The sequence below is a fragment of the Micromys minutus genome, assembly GCF_963924665.1.
Source record: "Micromys minutus genome assembly, chromosome: 2".
NCBI classification, from domain to species: Eukaryota; Metazoa; Chordata; class Mammalia; order Rodentia; family Muridae; genus Micromys; species Micromys minutus.
This window is the reverse complement of record NC_137971.1, coordinates 103,974,341-103,997,073: the sequence shown is the minus strand read 5'-3', so window position 1 is coordinate 103,997,073 and position 22,733 is coordinate 103,974,341. Positions and strand designations below refer to the sequence as shown.

General features: G+C 42.9%; 1 protein-coding gene across 2 annotated transcripts in view; it reads left to right on the top strand.

Annotated features, from left to right (window-relative positions):
• The window catches only part of ME3 (malic enzyme 3), a 172,068-nt gene that overhangs the window by 113,922 nt on the left and 35,413 nt on the right, over positions 1-22,733 (top strand). For both annotated transcript variants that reach the window (XM_080913130.1, XM_080913131.1), the window contains 2 exons: positions 7,110-7,271; positions 21,226-21,329. In XM_080913130.1, the coding sequence (XP_080769256.1) occupies positions 7,110-7,271; positions 21,226-21,329 (266 nt within the window). The remainder of the gene's footprint in view (positions 1-7,109; positions 7,272-21,225; positions 21,330-22,733) is intronic.

The following is a 22,733-nucleotide window of genomic DNA, read 5'->3' as shown; positions in this document are numbered from 1 at the left end:
AGTAGAAAAGGGTCAGAACCTTGGCTTTCTACAGCCAGGTCTGAGCTGCAGCCAAAGTTCAGTACTGGCTATGGTGAGTGACTCATCCTCACATCTCCATCTGGGCGTGACTTTGTCCTGTGCTGATCTGCCTGGACTCCAGTTGTATGTAAGGCCTTGGCCTTGAAAGTTTTGGCCACTGTCCACGGGAAACATGTTTCTAGGGTGTGTCTAGGATGAAAGTATAATAAAATATTGATGACATTAGGGAAGCCAGCTCATTTATTGGGGAGTTAACTTTAGGCTAACCTGAGTGGGCACAATGCTGAGGTTCGGCACACTAATCTTTCCCACATGCTTGGACAGCACAACCATGGGAAAACCCTGTGCATACAAGTATACCTTCAGCGTATACTTGCCGGGGTGAGTAAACTCAGTCCACAGATAGTTTAAGCATCTTCGTGTACTAGGCACTGTGCCAGGATTAGAGGGATATAAATACAGTACTTTCAGGCAAACTATAAGCAATTAGAACAACGAAAGGAAATTTCTCTTGCTCAACTGGCAGTAAAATGGAGCCGTTTCCTCCAGGCTGAGGGGTCAAACCTCAGGCCTCAGATGGTTCCCTTTTGGAACAATATACACAATTATCAACAGGTCCGCCTACAAGAAATCCAAAATGATTCTTTATGTCATGGTTGAAAATCCGGAATGTAAATCTGAAATAGAACCATGAGAGTTAAGTAGTGATTGACCTCAATAAACCACTTTAAAACACATCTAAATACCGAATACTAGCTACCAGGGAAGGGGTGACAAAGATTAAAGGAATAGAAGCAGGAGCTTTATGAACACTCTAGAGCAAGAGTGTCTCAAGTGTGCCCCAGATAGACATCCAGACATCAAAGAAAGATGTAAAATACATGAGCTGGTCACGGCTGCTGAGTTCGTCTAATTCAGTTGCGTTTGTCTGCCCTTCGGCGAGCATCTCCTCTGAGGAAGCTCCCTGAGCTCAGTGAGAAAAATGTGCAGAAACAAATTCAAGGAACTCACACACACTCAGGTCCCTTGTCTGGAAACAAGGGCAGAATGCCATGCCAAAGAGAGGAACGTTCAAGCAAACTGCAGACAGGACCCAAGCTGCCCAGCCTACCCCTCCTCATGAGACTCTAAAGGGGACAGTTAAACTCCTGAGACAGCAGCCACCCTTTATACCTGTCTCACTTTAGAAATATTCTGGTGACCATATACAAAAAACAGCCCTGGCTTTACAAGCAGACATAAGAGACTCTGATCACGAGTCCTCCCCTTGCCTGTTGTGTGTGCAAACAGCCTTTCTGAGCTTTGCATTCCTGCTATAGATTAACCATAATAGTGTCTGTGGACACCGAAGAGCACACAAGTGACATTGTCCTTATAGGAAGTGCTGGCACTAGTTGAACTGCTGGTAGTTATGCAGGACCAAAGGGCAGCCAAGGAAACAGACGTTTCTTCTGGGAATCAGAGGCCACAAATGGCTAGTCACGTGCCTTGTACCCAGATGTGCTTGGTTTGGCCCTCGGTGACTGTTGAGATTTTTGAATTTATAGGCAATATTTTAAAATCTTATTTCATTGAAAACAAAAAACATGTAAGAACTTGGATTCTTGGCTTCGCTGGAAAAACTAGGCACTGGGAATATAGAGCCAGTGTCGTGGTGTACAAACAAACTAACAGGAACTGACTGGACTTCCCATTACCCACCCCACACTCTACCCTGCCCCCTCAACAGCCTTTCCCTGACGGTTCCTTCCTCTGTCTTCCAAGGCACCTTTTCAAAAGTGCAGAATGTTCCAAACTACAGTCTTTTTTGTTCCTTAAAAAAGAGGGGGAGAACATCCCCCACTTCCATAGGGAATCTGCTTGTCACCCCTTCGGAGTTCACACAGGTCACTCTCAGAGGCCACTAAGATCAAAACGCAGGATGGACTTCTGAAACCCCCAACCTGGGCCCTGAAGAATGAGTCGGAAGAGGGAGAGGACATTGATCAGAAGATCATGCAAGAGTCAAGTGGACATTACTAAGAGGAGCATGCAGGACACAAAGTCACCCACGGGATGAGTGCTGTTCTCCAAACTACACATTGTAGCTGAGCTTCTCCCCCAGCGGCTGACTCAGAGAGGCAGTTTTTCAAGGCCTCAGAAGTTTGGATTCTAGCATACCATCCTTCAGACATCCCCATTTGTCTGAGACTCGACTTTTCCAACATCCAAATAAAGAAATTGGAGTTCTGTCATTCCAGAAATTGTTGCTGGCTTTTCGAACCCAAAGGCAGTGCCCAGACTTTCCCTAAGCCCTTGGCAGCCCTCTGAACTAGTTAAGTGGTTCCCAGCATAAATTCGATTGCTATCAGGAATAATGAGAGGCAATATCTTCCTTCTGAACTTTACTATACTGGCTTTGAATCCTGGCCAGCCAAGAAGTCACTATATGCACTGTTAAAGCTGCCGTTTGCCCGACTGAGTATGTTTCACCTTGCAGACCTCAAAGCCAAAAGCTAAGGAAGCAGAAACAACACAACCTAACATTGCCCCTAAAAAGCTTTCAACTGTTATAAAGGACATGGAAAGATGAATATTTATGGACAACAAAAAAACTGATGGCTACTTTGGGCAAAGAAAAAAAATGTCCTGGATATTCAAAGAAAAAGAGTGAGAAGTTCAAGAGGGAAGCTTCATGGAGACAAGCGACTTCTGAATTGTTCCTTAAACCACACAAAAATGCTAGAATTTTGATTAAGAAAACTAAAGAGGGAAGTGCAAATCTCATACAAACCCAGAAATGCCATTCGTAGGATGGAGCAGGTAAAAGACAGAAAAGTCTAAAAGGCAGAGCAGATAGTAAATAGAATCTTAAAGGTCAAGCTGACATGTCTGATCTTTGTTTTATAGGGGCTAAGAAATTGGTGCTCTGTAAAATAAAATAGGATGGAAAGATTTTAAGAAGAGTCAACATAACAGTTAGACAATCACAGGAGTGGTTTGTGACAGGAAGACTGGCTGGTCACAGGCCATAGAATTGGTGTGAAAGTCACAGAACAGACAGCCAGCTGGGCATGACTGACAAAATGCAAAGAAACCCCAGAGAAGGTTGGTGGTCTTGTGCTCAGAGGATATGGGGGAACAAGAGGACAAGTGAACTGGACCAGCAGGTCTTCCTGGATTCTGGGTCTCTGATAGGGAAAACCAGGGATGAGAAGAGAAAGAGTCAAAAGCTGGGGTCAGGAAGACTGAGTGGGCTGATTACCTAAGCCAGGGAGCTATTAATCACAGCTCCTTCTATACTCTCAACTAAGGAAGCAGAAGACAAATCACCAGTGTTCATCAGACAGCAGAATTATGGGGAACTCAGTGTAACTCTCATTCCTCTTTCGCAAGATACATGCTAGTACAATAAAGCAGAGCATTTTACATCTCCCTGTCTGGAACATTTGTCCATAGCTTTACAGGGAAACTGTCCAGCTCCAGGATCTGGCCTTGGTGGCCTCCAGAGCCCCGGCACCAGGCCATTGCTGGCCTTGCCAGGCACGGCCTTGTTGGGAAACAAAACACCAAAGCTCTTTGTTCCACGCACAGGTCCCCCAAAGGGCCATTAGTTATACCTAGTTCCTTACAGGAAGGTAGCAAAGTAAAAACTTTCAAAGACGAAAAGGAGCTACGAATACATTTGTATAGGAAGTATTGGGATTAGAAAGCAGTAATGGATATACTAATGTCAGTTCCCAACAGCTGTGTTCTGTGTGAGTCCTAGTACCCAAGAGGTTCTTCCTGAGTGTTTGCAGAAGGTAGAAAGAACATTAGATGCAACAAATGCTAACAGTTCACAGGGAGAAAAACCTTGTGCAGCTGAAGAATCAGGAGAAAGATCCTGGGGCTGGGAGGTAGATGAATAAAAACGCTGAGAGGAAGATGCGTTCCTCAGAGTGAAGAGACCACCACCCAGAAGACACAATTATATACAGAGACATAATAATGATAACTTTCAGAAAATATGTTGCCCATGATATAAAGACTTAGGCATCCATGGAGGAAAATTAGAAATCAGTGAAGGTCTTTGTCTTAGAATTTTTGGTTTTGTGATGAAACACTAAAGCAACTTGTGAAGAAAAGCATTTATTTCATTATACAGCTTGTAGTTCATCATGAAGAGAAGACATAACAGAAACTCAAAGCAGGAACCTGAAGACAGGAACTGAAACAGAGGGCATGCAGGATCTTTGCTCATCAGATTGTTCCCTCGTGGCTTGCTCGGCCTGCTTTCTCATAACACCTAAGACCACCAGCCCAGGGATGGTACCAACCACAATGGGCTGAGCTCTCCTATATCAAATTGCAATCAAGAGCATGCACTACAGACTTGCCTACAGGCAAATTTTATGGAGGCATCTTCTCAACTGAGAGAAAGTACCCTCTTCCTAAATGACTCTAACTTTTGTCAAGCTGAAATAAAATTACCTAGTACCATCTTTGATTCTGGAAATGACATGAGAAAAAGAACTTTGGATACAGTGAACGTGATGCTGGTTAGTAGGAGGGTCTAAAGGAAAGAAAAGGGGCAGAGCAGCTTGAGAAGCTGCTGTACCTAGTCAACCATTTGCACAGTAAAACTAAAACCTGAAAAATGAGCGATTGTGAAGCATTCAATTAGGAAGAGATGAACATGCAATGGAATCAGTTCCCTGGAACATTCCAGTCTGGAAGACAGTACTGGTGGCCTCCTCAGAGACATTCACCCCAGATAGAGCACTAATAACAGATCAAAGAAATGATCCCACCTAAGAATACCTTAGTAAACCAGTGAGTTTAGTGGGTAATGTGGTCGAGGGGCTATTGACAGGAGCATAGGTAACTCCTAGACAGCTGTACCACTGAAAAGCCCAGTCCTTGATGCTGATAACTCATGAAAACTGCATCACTGAAGCTCCCTGCTCACCTTGGCCATTTAAAGAATCTCTTCTCCCCAACGGGTGTCACTGTTTATGTAATCTTGGGAAATGACCCTGTGACTTCTGTAACTTTCAGGAACTTCCTGTAAATTTAGAATCCCTGAGCCTTGTGTGTTGTGTTTATCCCCTGAGTTTATTAGGTTATCCCTCTTCTCCACAGGAGGGAAAGTTTTAATTCAGAGCAAAGAGGTACATAACAGCTTCCCTCTAGAAAGAAAAACCAAAACCAAACAAACAAACAAAAAGCGCAGAAAGGGAACCTTAATCAATAATCTTTCATTTGAACGGGTGGTAGAAAGTTGTAGAGTTTGGGGCTCCAAATGAAGCATGAAGGGACAGGCTCTAGCTGAAATACTGTCCAGAGGAGGTGAAAGACAGGTACAGAGACTGGGTGCTAAGGCAGGAGAGACTTGCCAAGCGCACAGGTGCTTTATACAGTGAGATAGAGTAGCAGAGACATCTCTAAACCAGAAACCCAAAGCTTGACTAGGAGGGGTTCCACATTTGCTAAGGCGACCTTGACAAGTCTTCTGGGCTTCTTAGATAACTAACCTGGAACCATCAATCCAGTCACTGGAATTCAGCTGATACAGGACAAGTGTATGTAGACCAGGAAGGTCAATCGCCACGAAAGTTATAAAGCAATCTGAAAAGGAAATAGCATGATTTTCATGAGTCTACTGAATTCTCCAAAATTCACTTCCTGACATGGAGAAGTGTTTTTAGAATCTTTGCACCTTTTTCTACAGAATGGCAGGTGTGGCCTGGGGGTGTTTTACCCTGAGGAGGTGAAGAAGCAGTAAGACATCTTTGTATTAAATCACAAGCACTTCCAGGGCAAGAATAGGTCTTCATCTCTTTCTCCCAGCATTGTCTCTGCATAGACAAATGAAGCCTTTATAGCCCATTGGAACTATGGAGGTCACGTAAGACCTATGGAGCTGGTCTTCAATCCTGGTCAAGACGCAGATTTCAATAGATCGATGAGATGTCTATAGGGTTAACTCTTGCAGACAATGAAGCCCATGATAGTGAGGTTGTTGCAGTGACATAGAAACAACTTCGCTGTGACATCAAGGGACAGCCCTTGGCCTGATGCTTCTGACCCTTCACTGATTTCCCCCTTCACTCCTCATCCTTGCATTCATAAATTTATACCTCCTTGCTTCTCACACACACTTTTCACACACTTTAACTTTCCTTCCTGTGAAAGATGTTTCATTCTATCAATACCCTCACAACTGCTTCCCATCCAGTGCCTGGTGTGTGTCCCTTCATCTCAGTCTCTATGGTCCCTGCACTGTCCTGTTGCATTCAGGCTTCCATCTGAGAGCTGTGGCTGTTAACAAATATGCTCTCTCTCTCTCTCTCATTTGGGTCCACACACATTTAATTTTCTAGGTAAACAAACAGAAGTTCCTTCCCCTAGGATATGTCTTACTAGCAAACAGGTGCTCATAAGTATTTATTAAGCGAAAGTTAAACATCTGTCGTGGTCATACAGTTATATCTGTCATCCCCATCACCATCTGTCTACTGATAAAGGCACCATTCATAGCAGAACTATGTCTAGTACATAATTGGCCCTCGGTGATTCTTTGGCAACACCAAAAAAAAAAAATCTTCATATGACCAAAGAATCTACCTTACTGCATAAAAAAATTGTGATTCTAGGAAACATTGCAAGTTCTGTTCTTTGCAAATTGGCCTCAAAATACTGCAGCTGTAGCAGCAACACGACTTTCTTGTCTTTCCTTTTCTTCTTTTCTTAGATCTCTCTGCTTCCTCTCTCATGCCCCAAGTTTCAATCTGAGATTATTCCGTTTCTAAGAAAAGGAGGGAGGGATGGAGGGAGGGATGGAGGTTAGGGAGAGAAAGAGTAGATGTGATTTCTCTCCAGCTGTTTCTGCAGCTCCCAACCCAATCTTCAGAATGCAAGGAACGTGGTCTTTCTGTCACTTGGCCTCTGCGAGGATTCTTGCCCACTTGCCAGAAAGGACAGCCACCTGCAGTTGACGAATCTTCTGGCCTTATCCCAGACAAGCTGCTTTATTCCCTACAAGTCAGCGGGTATCCAACTTTGAAATGAGCACTTTGTCCTGGAGGTGGTGCTCCTGATTGAGGGTGCCCTGCTGTGTTTTTCAGGCTGTGGTGGTGACTGATGGAGAACGCATACTGGGCCTGGGAGACCTGGGCTGCTATGGCATGGGTATCCCTGTGGGCAAGCTGGCCCTGTACACAGCATGCGGAGGGGTGAACCCACAGCAGTGCCTTCCTGTCCTGCTAGATGTCGGCACCAACAATGAGGTAACGGCTGCCTGCGCCAGGAGCTCTTGGGCTGGATGAGGTTGGGGGATGGCACACTGGTGGAATAATTATAACCGCATGGGCTGTTTCTTTCCCAGCATCCTCTTGGTCCTCACTCTTCCCACGCAGTTGTGGAGTAGAGGAACTCTCCCACCGGCTTCTACTTCTGAGTCCTTTTTCTTTTTCATCTTCCTCTTCCATGCCAGACATGCCCTGGACTTACTTCTCCTTGCTTCCAGGACCCCATGCAGTGTGCAGTCCTCCTCGGGGCTACTCTGAGAGAGCAGTCAGTGATAGGACTAGTCTCTATTCTGCATTCCCAGTGCAAGTTGCCTCAGTGCATGAGCCAAAATTCAAAATCAAGACCAGAGATGAATGTCTGACACAAGCTGGTAAGTGTCCTGCAGATCAAATGAGAGAAACTGAGCCAAGTACAGGTAGATGGTCCTGAAGAATTCAAGAACTTTCTCACGAAGGAGTTCAACCCCCACTTTGTCTGCTCTGGGTAACACCTTGCCACAGTGTTTCTGTAATTTTTCGCCCTTGGCTGGCAGAAGAAAAGAGTCTTAAGAATTCCTTCTCTTTTTTGTTTCAAAATTGTTTGCTTAATTCAAAAATTTGAAACAAATTAGTTATGCTTTTGACAAAGGAAACAAAATACATTTCCATCCAACTGTCATGTTTTGCAAATTATAGTTGTATTGTAATATACAAATTGAATCAATAATGAGCTTCACTGTGATATTTTCACACAGCTCTATAAAACAAATTTCAAAGGAATTCCTTCTAAGTAACATTTGTTTCTTAGCTTAAGATCAGTGTGTATTGGTCTTTTAAAAATGCTCTAACATATAACAAGAACACACGCTCCATCATGTTCATAGCAGCCTTATTTATAATAGCCAGAAGATGGAAAGAACCCAGATGTCAAAAGAGGGATGGATACAGAAAATGTGGTACATTTACACAATGGAATACTACTCAGCTATTAAAAACAATGACCTCATGAAATTCTTCGGCAAATGGATGGATCTAGAAAGTATCTTCCTGAGTGAGATAACTCAATCACACACACACACACACACACACACACACACACACCACACACACACACACACACACACACACATACCACACACACATACACACACACACACACACACACACACACACAACCCATTATATGCACTCACTGATAAGTGGATATTAGCTCAAAAGCTCAGACTATCAAAAGTAAAATTCACAGACCACATGAAGCTCAAGAAGAAGAAAGACCAAAGTGTGGATTCTTCAGGCCCTCTTAGAAGGGGGAACAAAAATATTCTCAGGAGGAAATACAAAGACAAAATTTGGAACAGGAACTGAAGGAAAGGCCATCCAAAGACTGCCCCATCTCAGGATCCAGCCCATATATAGCCACAAAACCCTGAAAATATTGCTGATGCCATGAAGTGCATGCTGACAGGAGCCTGATATAGATGTCTCCTGGAGGCTCTGCAGAGCCCAACAAGAAACATAGAACTGAGAATGGGGTCCCTAATAGAGGAGTTAGAGAAAGAATTGAAAGAGTTGGTGAGGTTTACAACCCCATAAGAACAGCAATACCAACCAAACAGAGCTCCCAGGGACTAAACCACTCTCCAAACAGTAGATGTGGCTACATGTCTCCAGCTGCACATGTAGCAAAGGCTGGCCTTGTTGGGCATCAGTGAGAGGAGAAGCCCATGGTCCTGTCAAGGCTCGAAACCCCAGTGTATGGGAACATCAGGGTGGGGAAGTGGGAGGGGTAGGTGGTGGGTAAACACCCTCATAGAAGCAGTGAAAGTGGGAATAGAGTGGGGTATGGAGGGGAATCCAGAAAAGGGGATAACATGTGAAATGTAAATGAAATATATCCAATTAAAAACTTAAATCATAGAAGTGTTAAAAGAAAAGTATCAGTCATATGATCAGTGCTAAAATATGCATATATGTGTACATATGTGTGTATATATATGTATATACATACATATATGCATATGCATATATATTGCATTTTAATATTTTTCCTTCCAGCCTTTTTTCTTCCAAACCCTTACAAAAACCAAATTTGGGGTTACATTGCCTTAAGGTTCCTTATCCTGCTTTTTGAAATTTGACATAAGTTTCCTCTCATGTCCTTGTTACTCTACTGTACCACATCGGTGACTCCGAGTTTTACCACAGTTCACTGTGCCACATTAGTGGCGCCTGCTTTACCACGGTTCACATAGGGAAGCCGGTACAGCTGTATGTTTAGATGTTCCCAGACTTCTTATAGAGATCGGCTGGTTTGGTGCCCACATTTTGGATCAGTCATCATTCTTAGCTCTACTGTTTCTTTAGGACACATTCCTAGGGGCAGAAATGCCGGTGATAATGGATGTAGTGGTTACCTGGATTCACAGGATGGGTTTGTGTACGGCCTGGGGCAGGACGAGGAGGCAGAGGAAAGCCTGCGTCACCATTCTTCCTCCAGCTCCGACTACGCGACGACGCTTGAGACAGTCACACACTGGCACCTGAGGTTCGGAGGTTCCCATGGGCTAGTGAGCTCCAGGGACCTGCCGGTGGGCTTCCCTAGTGCTGGGAGTGCTGCCGTGGCCTGCTTTCTCTGTGCGGTGGGCTTCCCTAGTGCTGGGAGTGCAGCCGTGGTCTGCTTTCTCTGTGGCGGCTGGGGACTGGTCTTGGATCCTCTTCACTCACTGAGCCATCTCTTCGGCCCCTGTTATTCAGATCCCTGAGTCGCGTTGCCTAAAAGGTTATCACTGTGTGCAGTCCACAATGATTTATCTCAAGAAAACTGCTTTCCTCTTCCTTAGACACCATGGTCTGGGTTTCTAAACAAGAGGGAGCATTGTGAGAAAGCAGGGAATGCAGCTTCCTCGGATTCCACCCAGAGATGCTCCTCCCTAAATTGAGGGAGCTTGAAAAGAGAGCTTTCTTGAAAGCCAGAAAGTCATGGGGTAGGCAATAGCCAGCAAGTAGGGAAAGACTGAATTCAGAAGAAGGGGCCCTAGCCCCAGTAACACCATAGCCAGATGGGTCACTGCAGCTCTCTAGATGTGATTTCCTGCATAATAATACTGCCATTTCTATTTTTTATTGGATATTCTCTGCATTTACATTTCAGATGTTATCACCTTTCCCCAATCTCACCCCCCTCCCCCTCCCATTGCCTCCATGAAGGTGCTCCCTCTCCCAACCACCCTCTCCACCTCAGAGCTTTGGCATTCCCCTACACTGGGGAAACATGCCTTTGCTGAACCAAAGTTCTCTCCTCCCACTGATGTCAGAGAATGCCGTCCTCTGCTGCATATGCACCTGGAGCCATGGGTCTCTCCATAAAAACTCATTGGTTGGTGTTTTAGTCCCTGGGAGCTGTGGTGGGTTTGGTTAGTTCTTCCCATGGGGTTACAGACCCTTTCAGCTCCTTCAGTCCTTTCTCTAGCAGCTTCATTGGGGTCCTCATGTTCAGTCCGATGGTTAGCTGCAAGCATCCTCAACTGTATCAGTATGGCTCTGGCAGAGCCTCTGAGGAGGCAGCCTCTATATCATGTTCCTGCCAGTAAACACTTCTTGGCATCAGCAATAGTGTGTAGGTTTATTGGCTGCCTATGGGGTGGTTCCCCAGGTGAGGCAGTCTCTGGATGATCTTCTCTTCAATCCCTGCTCCTCTATTTGTCCCATTATTTCCTCCCATGGGTATTTTGTTCTCCCTTCTAAGGACTGAGACATCCACCGTCTGGCCTTCCTTCTCTTTGAATACTGCCATTTCTAAATCTCTTCTTGCTCTGCCTCCTGACTAGCTTATGAGACAAGGCCTTGGTGATGGTACAAACCTTACAGCTGCTCAACAAGACCTCAAATTTTACTCTAAGCCAAGTTCCCTCCCCACGACCAGATGTTTGAGTTTATACCAAATGACATTGAAGCTGTCCTCCGCCTCAAAGGGGACATCATTGCCTCTGTGGATGAGTACAGCAAACCTTACTTCAAGTGAGCTACCAGCAACTCTTGCTGCGCTACAAATAGATTTCATTGAGACCGTCACCTTGTCAGTGTCCTGGAAGCTGTTCCCAAGCTGGAGCAGGGACAGCCTAGGGTTAATTAAGCTATTGTTTCTGGAGGGTACTGGCTGTCTCTAGCAGGTGCATGGAGTTCTTTGCTGTTGAAAGTCCAGCATCCACCAATGCAACTGAAGCTCAGAAGCTCAAGGCTGACCTCAATCTGAAACAAATCCATCAGGAAGGATTTCCTTAAAAAAAGTGTCGAGCAGAGACCAGGACCTTACAGCTAATTTGAACATCATACCACACGGAGAGAAGGCCCTGTCACTGCCTTCTTCTTCCACTTCAAGAAACTGAGGCTCTAGGGTCTATTTGGCTCAAAGGGATTCTAATCAGAGCCGAGATCCTGTCATTACACACCCAGGCCGTCAACATCTCTTGACTTTTATTACTAAAACTTTAGAATGTTATTCAAATAAGGTAATAGCATTTCCCCCACAGTACTACACTTGTGGACCTTTACAATGTTTATCTAGGACATGCGCACCTATAGATGTATATATTTCTTAGTGGTAATCATAATGCACCTGTAATTTTGTTCTCCTTTTTTTCAATTAAGGTTATTTGTGAACATTTTCCCTTTGCTTATTTAATCAAAGTTTATTGAGTGTTTAGTAGGTGTCGGGCATTCGGCTGGGCGTGAGGGAGCCCAACAAGCCAGACTTGGGTGAAATGGTCTGGTTGTCGGTGTTCCAACATTGTCACATAATGGATCATTTTAATGAGTCATGTATTACATCTCCTCAAAGTGTCTGTTTCTCCCCTGAGTGTTTAACTCCAAGTATGAGAATCCACTACTGCCAAGCGAACCAACATTAGGGAGACATGATTTATCACCCTTCGAATGAGTAAGCTATGTCATTTCCCAACACTAGGGAGATGTGATTTGTCCCCCCTTCGAATGAGTTAGCTTTGTCATTTCCCATAGTACAGCTCCTAGTTAAATGTGCATCTGTCTGTAAGACATATACAGTGACAACATCAGTTAAGATGCCAATGTGAGTTGGGGAAATTTTCCCAAGGCCCCACCCATAGATGAAGAGCTATAGGCAGCTAAAGGCTACCAAGAGGTTTGGGGGTGGGAGATTGTGGGGTTGAAATGAAGTAAATACAATACTGGTCTATAAAATACTCAAAAACATAAAATAAATAAATGATGTGCTTTTTTTAATTATATATATTGCTGAGGTCAATTCTTGGCTGTAGGAGAGGAAATGGTGACTTTATCACTTCCACTGCCTAACACAGTATAGTGAGGATGCTGCTGTGAGGTGCCTAACATCCAAATATCCCAACTATTTGTGTGCATGCCTCTGTGAAAACAAATCTCCCAAGGCAACAGTAATTTACTCAGTGTCAAAACCTCCCTCTGAGCTTCCTGTTGAAGGAAAACATATGCTGTCTGCACCCCTGAGCCTGAGTCACTTTTACCTACAACACCAAGGACATGGAAAAATAAACACATGGAGCTGCAATTCCATGGCAGTGGGTGGGGTGGGAACAGACAACCCAGGTTCTCCTCAGGAGAGAGAAGCCATGTACTTAAGACTGTGTGTAGATGAGACCAAGCACAAAATGGTCACATTGTCCAAGCAGAAGGGACCAGAAACAGTATGTCATACCAACTCCTTTACTCCTCATAGTAAAAGTAGCCCAGAAATGGCTTCCTAAGAATTAGTTCCAAAACCCTACTCACATGATGCTCTACAGTGAGTATCATGGAGTACCCCAACATACTTGGCTCTCTGGTTGCCCTCCTGAGCCCTGAGAGTCTTCTGCTGCCTAAAATCCTGAACCTATATTCATCTCTGAGGGAGATGCTATACGGCTCTCTGGAGCCTCTGTGCAGCTGAGAATGCTGATAGGCTAATCAGGTGGACTCAGGTGAAAACTGACAGCCGAGCCGGAAACCTTGACTTTGAAGGCTTTGGTGGGAATGAACAAGAGTCAGTTGCTGTACTGGGATTTGCAGTTTCTTCTATTTTTTTAGACTTATTGTCTCCATGACTAAAATACTCAGCTTCATCGTGCAGTACTACCAGAGAGCTCACTCTGCATGAATGTCTGAGGACACTGCCCCCAGAGCCTTTGCAGTTTTCTCTTAGCCTAATTTAACTTTCCAAGAAATGAGCAATAGACGTAAGAACAGTGAGGGAAGGTTGCAATGGTCATGGTGTGGACCCCATGCCATGACCTCCTGGACACACAGGTGCTTTGCGTGTCCTCTTCAAGTGCCTGTTGCTGTCCAAGGTAAATATTTTTTCAGCCAGGAAATTTATCTTCTTAAGTACAACCCTCTGTGATATGTCCAAGTGAGAGGAGGAAAACCTATTTGTTTTCCATGACATTTTGTCTCTAAGGAAAGCCTTAGGAAGGAGAGTTAGGCAAACAACCCCAGGGGTGTATTCACCCCTCCATCTCCCATCACACAGAAAGCAGTAACAGTTTGCCTTCTGTGGGTAAACTCATTCACCTACAATTCTAATCACTGATGATTCAGTTTCAATAGGGATTTAGTAACCATCTAACAGAGATAAAAGATGTAACTATCAAATACTACTAAGGTACCAGGTACATTGTGCACAACATAGCTTGGAAATGAATAATCTCAGTCCCTATCCTGTTCTAAAATAATGACTTTCTCCCTTCCATTCTGACCAGTGGGTTTTGTGACCCCGAGACAGCTCATGTCACCTTTATAACCCCCAGAAATTCATTAGGAGGAAGCAGAAGTGAGTGATTGCCAATATTGAAATGTTAAGTCTGGCATCTTAGCCCAGGAGTGAAGCTCTGACAGCTCGCGTCAGCTAACACATTTCACAGGTTCTCTGTGTGCTGCACTGTGCAGCTGAGCTCTGAGGAGATGTAAAGGAAGAAGGAACAAACCTTTCCTCGAGAAATCACATTATGTGACGAGAGTCATTCTTGCCCCTTTTTAACAGAGAGTAAAATAACAAAACAGAAAATTTATATTTCTTGCCCAAAGCCTGTGGCTTAAGTGCAGGATGTGAATTCCAGTTCAGGTTTATCCAATTCCAAAGCCCAAAAAACCCGGATCTTCTGGATCTAGACAGCTAGTACTAACCTCTCTAGGCAAGAAACAGACAGAGGGTGAAGACAAGAAGCTGAAGCTTAGTCCCTTGGTCTCCACAAGATCAAGTGATGGGGAGGAAAGAACCCACAGTGAGAATCAGTCTGATGGAGGCTTGGTCTCAGCCACTTCCTCTTGGCTCTGTGAGTTTGGACAGTTTATTTAAACCACTGAACTCCAACATCCTAGAATGACCCAGCGAGGACATGTCTTCTTGCAAGCTTTATGCAAGCATAAGACACGTTTGTCTTTAGCATTATCTCTGTGTGGGAGTTTTCTCCATTTTTGTAGTTAGCTTTGAAGTATTCTAAAAATTAAAATATAAAGATGCCCTCAAAAGGGTTTTAGAATCACTATTCATTACTTTTCTTGTTCTTCTATAGATAACTAAAAGAGCTGATGTAGTGGAGAATTTATTCTGTCTCGAAAGGGAACATGTCCACCGTAAGGGAAAGCATGGAGACAGGGCCTCATTACATCAGCAATCTGGGCTGCACTATGGGTCTGGGTCAGTGGCTTAAATGGTATGTCAGTTCTTACAGACGAGCGAAAAAGCCACAAAAGCCACATGTCTCAGTGTTCGGAGCACGGACTCCGCGGTGAAATCCTGACTGTTGCTCCTACTAACCGAAGGTCTTAGGGAAGGTGGCTTAACTTCTCTGTCTTGCTGCTCCATTCATAACAGAGGAATAATAAGTAATGAAACCTGTTTCTCAAGACCTCCTGGAAATATGTGGGTGAGAGCTTCATAACGGGAAACTCCAGAGGAATGAAGAGAAGAGCAGGAGTTGGAGGTTAGGGCCTTCAGACTATACAATGTTGACAAGACTCATAGAAAGAGGGAAGGAAAAATGGAGACTTAAGAACTATGCCTGCAGTACAGCCCCACAAGAGTCTAATTAAAAGGCTGATTGCAAGTCTCCAAGCAAAGACGATTATCAAATGACCTCATTTAAGAAGGTGCTCTGTCCTAATCCTCCTCATCTCATCATTAAGCTATCTGGAGAGACTATGAATAGGTAATGGTCCTTCAGCTGCCTTCCTGCAACAGAATCTGCCTAGAGTTCAGCATCTTCCTGTGGCTGCAGTAAAACAGGCCACAGCATGGGGCACATCGGAGACCTTTCCACCATGGTAGCAGGTGTTGTCACTCAAAAGCTCTCTCCTATTCTCTCATGCAATCACCGTCCCCAGAGTGTGGCAGCACTGTCTCCATTGCACAGAGAAGAGGAAGACCCGGGAGGTCATAAAAGCTTTCTCAGAGTCTCAGCAGCCTGCCATGGCGGAGGTCAAACCTGACTCATGTCACCCTTACCTTCATATCCTGCAACAGCTGGGGATGTGGCAAGGAATTTGTCAGTGAGCTCTTGCTCCAGTTGTGTTAGACACAATAATGTGAAATCCCAAGAGGCTAAGGCAGATGGTTGTTTTCTGTTTCCCAAACACACTCGGTCTCCAGCCTCCAACCTTTGTACTCACCCTGCCTGGAAACCTAGCTAAGCTGTTTGAATCTGACCATGTTTTCAGGCCTGACCATTGTCCTCACAATACAGTCTCAATGCACATTTCAAGTTGCTTCTCCACACTGTGTCCCTACTCACTGCTGTCCATCTCTGGGACACTTCACCCATCCATGCCCTCAGTAGACTGTGAATCAGGAGTGCCAATGGTCAATAAACACATGACAATTTTTAAATATTTTTTTCTTACAACTTTAAGAAAACAGAGATATATGTACAGATTATTAAAAGCATTTTAGCATGAATATATTTTGTCAATACTTGATTTTTTTAAAGGTTTGATAGTATGCATTGAAATCTTACTAGTTACAATGAGCATGAAGTACATGTAAAACAAAACATAACATGAAAATCATAAAAGCTGTTTTTGTTGTATAAAGATAACCATAATGATTTCTAACTACCAAAAATTACCAAAACGCTATCTTCTTAGCTTTTGAGTTATTCATAATTTAAGGTCTAGGTGTACCCCACTCTGAGAGGGTGCTATACACTTTTTTTTTCCTAAGGAGGACTGAGGCTTCCACTTTTTGGCCCTTTTTTTTTTTTTTTCCTTTGAGCTTCATATAGTGTGTGAGTTGTTTCTGGAGTGTTCAGAGTTTTCTGAGGCTAGTATCCAATCATCAGTGACTGTATATTATGTCTGTTCTTTTGTGACTGGGTTACCTCACTCAGGATGATATTCTCTAGATACATCCATTTTCCTAGGAATTTCATAAAGTCATTGTTTCTGAGAGGTGAGTAGTACTCCATTGTGTAAATATAACACAATTTCTGTATCCATTCATCGACTGAAGTACATCTGTGTCCTTTCCAGCTTCTGGCTATTATAAATAAGGCTGCTATAAACATGGTGGTGCATATGTCCTTATTGTGTGTTAGAGCATCTTTGGTGTATATGCCCAGAAGTGGAATAACTGGATCTTCAGGTAGGACTATGTCCAATTTTCTGAGGAACCACAAGACTGATTTCCAGAGTAGTTGCACCTGCTTACAACCCCACCAACAGTGGAGGAGTGTTGCTCTGCCTCTGTATTCTCACCAGCATCTGTTGTCATCTGAGTTTTGGATCTTAGACATTCTGACTGGTGTGAAGTGGAATCTCAGAGTTGTTTTGATTTGCATTTCCCTGATGACTAAGGATGTCAAGAACTTCCTTGGATGCTTCTCAGCCATTCGATATTCCTCAATTGAGAACTTTTTGTTTAGGTCTGTACCCCATTTCTAATAAGATTGTTTGAATGTCTGGAGTCTAACTCATTGAGTTCTTTGTATATATTGGATATTAGATCACCATCAGATGTGGGATTGGTAAAGATATTTTTCCAATTTGTTGGTTGCCATTTTAATTTCCTGACAGTGTCCTTAGTCTTACAGAAACTTTGCAATCTCATTAAGTCCCATTTACTGATTCTTGATCTTAGAGCATGAGCCATTGGTGTTCTGTTCAGGAAATTTTCCCCAGTGCCTATATGTTCTAAGGTTTTCCCCAATTTCTCTTCTAATAGTTTCAGTGTACCTAGTTTTATGTGCAGATCTTTGATCCACTTGCACTTGAGCTTTGTACAAGGAGATAAGAAAGGATCTATTTTCATTCTTCTGCATGCTGAGTGCCAGTTGAGCCAACACCATTTGTTGAAGAGGCTGCCCTTTTTCAATTGAATGTTTCCAGCTCCTTTGTCAAAAATCAAGTGACCATATGTGTGACAGTTCATTTCTGGATCTTCTATTCTGTTCCATTGATCTACCTGCTTATCTCTGTACCAGTATCATGTGGTTTTTAACACAGTTGTTTCATAATATAGTTTGATGTCAGGGATGGTAATTTCTGCAGAAGGCTCTTGTCATTAAGAATATATTTTGATATTCTAGGTTATTTTTTATTTCAGATGAATTTTCAAATTGCTCTTTCCGACTCTATGAAGAATTGAGTTGGAATTTTGATGGGGATTGCATTGAATCTGTAGATTGCTTTTGGTAAGATGGCAATTTTTACAATTTTGATCCTTCCAATCCATGTGCATGGGAGATTTTTCCATCTTCTGAGGTCTTCTTCAATTTCCGTCTTCACAGATTTGAAGCTCCTGTCATACAGGTCCTTCCCTTGCTTAGTTATGGTTACACCAAGGTATTTCATGTTGTTTGTGACTATCGTGAAAGGTATCTTTTCCCTAATTTCTTTCTCCACATATTTGTCCTTTGAGTAGAGGAGGGCTACTGATTTGTTTGAGTTAATTTTATATCCAGCCACTTTGCTGAATTTGTTTATCAGCTGTAGAAGTTCTCTGGTGGAATTTTTGGGGTCACTTACATACACTATCATGTCATCTGCAAACAGTGATATTTTTACTTCTTCCTTTCCTGTTTGTATCCCTTTGATTTCCTTTTGCTAATTGTTCTGGCCAGGACTTCCAATACTATGTTGAATAGGTAAGGGGAGAGTGGGAAACCTTGTCTAGTCCCTGATTTTAGTGGGATTGCTTCAAGTCTCTCACCGTTTAATTTCGTGTTGGCTATTGGTTTGCTGTATACTGTTTTATTATGTTTAGTTATGGGCCTTGGATTCCTGTTCTTTCCAAGACTTTCAACATAAAGGGGTGTTGAATTTTGTCAAATGCTTTCTCAGCATCTAGTGAGGTGACCATGTGGTTTTCTTCCTTGAATTTGTTTATATGGTGGATTACATTGATGGATTTCCTTATATTAAACCATCCCTGAATCACAGGGATGAAGCCTACTTGATCATGGTGAATAATTATTTTGATGTGTTCTTGGATTCGGTTTGCAAGGATTTTGTTGAGTATTTCTGCATCAATATTCATAAGTGAGATTGGTCTGAAGTTCTCTATCCTTGTAGGGTCTTTGTGTGGTTTAGGAATGAGAGTTATCGTGGCCTCAAAAAATGAGTTAGGTAGTGTTCCATCTAACTCTGTTTTGTGGAATAGTTTGGAGAGTATTGGTATTAAGTCATCAATAAATGTCTGCACTGAATCCATCTGGTCCTGGGCTTTTTTGGTTGGGAGGCTTTTGATAACTGCTTCTATTTCTTTAGGTGTTATGGGATTGTTTAGATGGCTTATCTGATACTGATTTAACTTTGGTATCTGATATCTGTCTAGAAATTTATCCATTTTCTCAAGATTTTCCAGTTTTGTTGAGTATAGGCTTTTGTAGTAGGATCTGATGATTTCTTGAATTTCCTCAGTTTCAGTTGTTATGTCTCCACTTTCTGATTTTGTTAATTTGAATACTCTCTTTGCCCTCTAGTTAGTCTGGCTAAGAGTTTATCAATCTTGTTAATTTTCTCAAAGAACCAGCTGTTGGTTTTGTTGATTCTTTGAATGGTTCTTTTTGTTTCTATTTGGTCTATTTCTGCTCTGAGTTTGATTATTTCTTGCCGTCTACCTCTCTTGGGTGTATCTGCTTCTTTTTGTTCTAGAGCTTTCAGCTGTGCTGTCAAGTTGCTAGTGTATGCTCTCTCCAGTTTCTTTTTGGAGACACTCAGAGTTATGAGTTTTCCTCTCAGTACTGCTTTCATTGCATCCCATAGGTGTGGGTATGTTGTGCTTTAATTTTTATTAAATTCTAGAAAATCCTTAATTTATTTCTTTATTTCTTCTTTGACCATGATATCATTGAGTAGAACATTGTTCAGCTTACACACGGCATTTTATTCCATTAGTTGTGCATGCATTGACACCATCTTATTTACTTTTGACCCTTATTTTAAAATATTGCTTCTGTGATAACATACCATTACCAAAAGCAGCTGTTCCAGACAGTGGGGCAGGGCAGGAAGCTGGCAATAACATTCTATCTGCACACAGGAAGCATGGGAAGGGAAACAGGAAAAGGAACATGAATACAGATCTCAAATCCCAACCCTAGTCATATGCTTCCTTCAGCAAGGTTTTACTCCCTAAGGGTTCTACACCCTCCAAAGTCACCAAAACTGTGGTGTTCAAGTCTGTGAGCTTATACGGGATTCCTCGTTCAAATCACCACATGCTCCTATACCAGTTACCCAGTTTTCTTCCACTGTAGCAGTTCAGTTCTATACATTGTATATATTCCTGCACCACTAAGGCAGTTAATCTATGGGAAAGTTTTATACAGGGATACCTCATGCTACCCTTTTATAACCATACCCACATTTCCTCTTCCTCACCCTGACTTCTGAGGATTGGTCTTCATCTCTATGGTTTTGTCACTTCAAGGACACTTATGGATGAAATCAGGTGGCATGTAGTCATTTGAGGGTGACTTTCATTCACAGCATATGTCTTGAGATTTGTCTAGATTTGCCAATTAACAGACATTATCGTTTTTTGAGAGTTTTTTATTTTTTTATTTTTTGCTCTTATATGATGGAGCTTCTATGGATATTAAAATTAGCTAATTAATAAATAAATGTGTTGTGCATGAATCAATCTGCTGACAAATGGGGTGTGGATGAAGTAGAAAGTCCAGTGGGAGAAGCTTGTCAGACCAATGCAAACAAGAAAAGACCCAATGTGCATGTGGCTGCTGGAACTAAGGCCTAAGGGCAAAGGGCTAAGGTAGGCATTCTTTTTCAATGAGATTTCTAGTTATGTAATTCTACTTCCACATCTCCAACACTTAGCGATGTGTGAGATATCTGGCAGGTAAGATTTTATTTAAACTAAGATGAGCGAATGTTTTATAAGTTGCATGGGGGCAAGATCTCCCATTCACCAGTGCAAATGCTACCTGTAATCAGCTTCAGAGGTTCTCAACCAGGAGCATTTCTACCTTCAGGAATATCTGTAACAATGTCTGAAGACATTTTTATGGTCACAAGTGGAGCTGTTGCTGGATCCTTGTGGGTATAGGTTGGAAATGCTGCTAAATATTCTATAATGTACCAGTCATCTCTCAGATTAATAGCTAAATCAAGCGAAAGTGTTACTAGTGACCCTATTAAGAAACCCTGAAATAAACCCAGAGTCTACAGACAGAGCTTGAAACAGAGTTCAGTGGAGGCTCCTCTACCTCAAAGCATTATTCATTCCTAAAAATGGGATTTCACAGGAATGCACCCTCAGACAGAGACCTGGCCTCCAGACCCTTCCAGAGATTGCCCTTAGGTAGAGGTAGGGAAACAGAGGCAGTGCCCTATGATCTTCTGTCCTCCTACCTCTGGTTCTTCCCCAATAAACCTCAATCTTGCTTCACAGAAAACAAGAAGTAAGAAGTATGGAGTGGGTTTAGTAAGTGGATGCTCTCTATTCCAGGAGCTTCTCAGAGATCCTCTGTACATCGGCCTAAAACACCAGCGTGTTCGTGGGAAGGAGTATGATGACCTGTTGGATGAATTTATGCAGGCTGTGACAGACAAGTAAGTGGACCATGCTGTCCCTTTTGGAAGGAGTACCTAAAAAGTGTCATGGCTTTGGAAGAATTACAAAAGAGGCTATAAATAGATGCTTTTGGGTGCTGTGACAATTTCAACCTGACTCATGCACTTGAAAATCTGGAAGCCATGTGGGCCCTTCTCCAGGATCACCTTCAAAAAGGCACTGTGATGTGGAAGTAGCTAGGTTTCTGTTGTTCCAAGAAGTAAATTCTCTTGGTTTTATGCTGCTCAGAGTAGTTTTCATGAATCCAGACACTCTTTTTCTGATGTAAAGATGTTACCTTCTCAATGAAATAGCTTTGGAAAGAAAGACACCATGTTTGTCTTCACACACACCCTCACCCCTGTTAGGTCAGGTTACAGGGATGTTAATAGGCCAATGGAGCTGATGTCCCAGATCCAAGCCTTCTAGATTTATGAGAGCTCATGTGTTCACTAGAACGCATAACGCTGGCAGCTCTGACCTCCTCTCTTGCCCATTCTGACAGCCACCATGGCCACCCAGACCTGCTGCATGCTACAGCAGGGAGGTCCAGTAATGTTGTCCATGTGCTGGGCAAAGCAAAGCTTGTAAAACTCAGTGAACAATGCACACAAAACATGTTTCCTTCTCCCTTGAAAAGAGATAAAATTATACTGCGGTTTAGTGGGATAGGATGGATGTTACAGAAAGGAGAAGGTTCATAAGGGGAAATGGTGGAAGCAGAAGTTCAAGGAAACTAGAGGATCCCCGGTCAAATGCATCCTGGAGTTGCTTAGGCTTTGAAAGGCAGAGAAGACCGTGGGAAGAAAGTGAAGGCAGAGCGGGTAGTTGAAGAGAAGAGACAAGACAGATGCACCAGGTGTGGGATTTTTCTAGAAAGAAAGGAATTGATTTATATTCAAGGGAGTGATCAAAATGGTGTCCCAAAGGTCTAGGCTGAAGAAAAAAATAAGGACCCAGGGAATCAGGAAATAGGGAAGGGATGAGGAAAAGTAAGGGTGGGTAGACCTTAAGTCCTGGTGAGATTTGAGAATCTTTGCATTGGATCCCAGCAGACTAAACTGGTTGAAAGGAAACAGTCCTCTGAAGGCTCTATATTTACAGTCAAGATTATAGAGGAAATGCACCACTGGGCTATAGCCACCAAAGAAGCTAATTCACAAATTGGTGCATTTATTAGAAGCACGGCATCTGGAATAGAGGAGGTGACTGCCACTTCATTGTTCCTTTCCAGACTATCTTAAACGCCACCTTCAAGACCAGACAAAAGATGCTAAGGGCCATAAATTACTTAAAGTACCTTTAAAGAACAATAGCCATGACAGTTCAGGGAAAGGAAATGCTTTGGTTGTGAGCAGGCTTAGAGGCTACTCTGTATGTATCGAGGAGCAGAACTGCTTCTG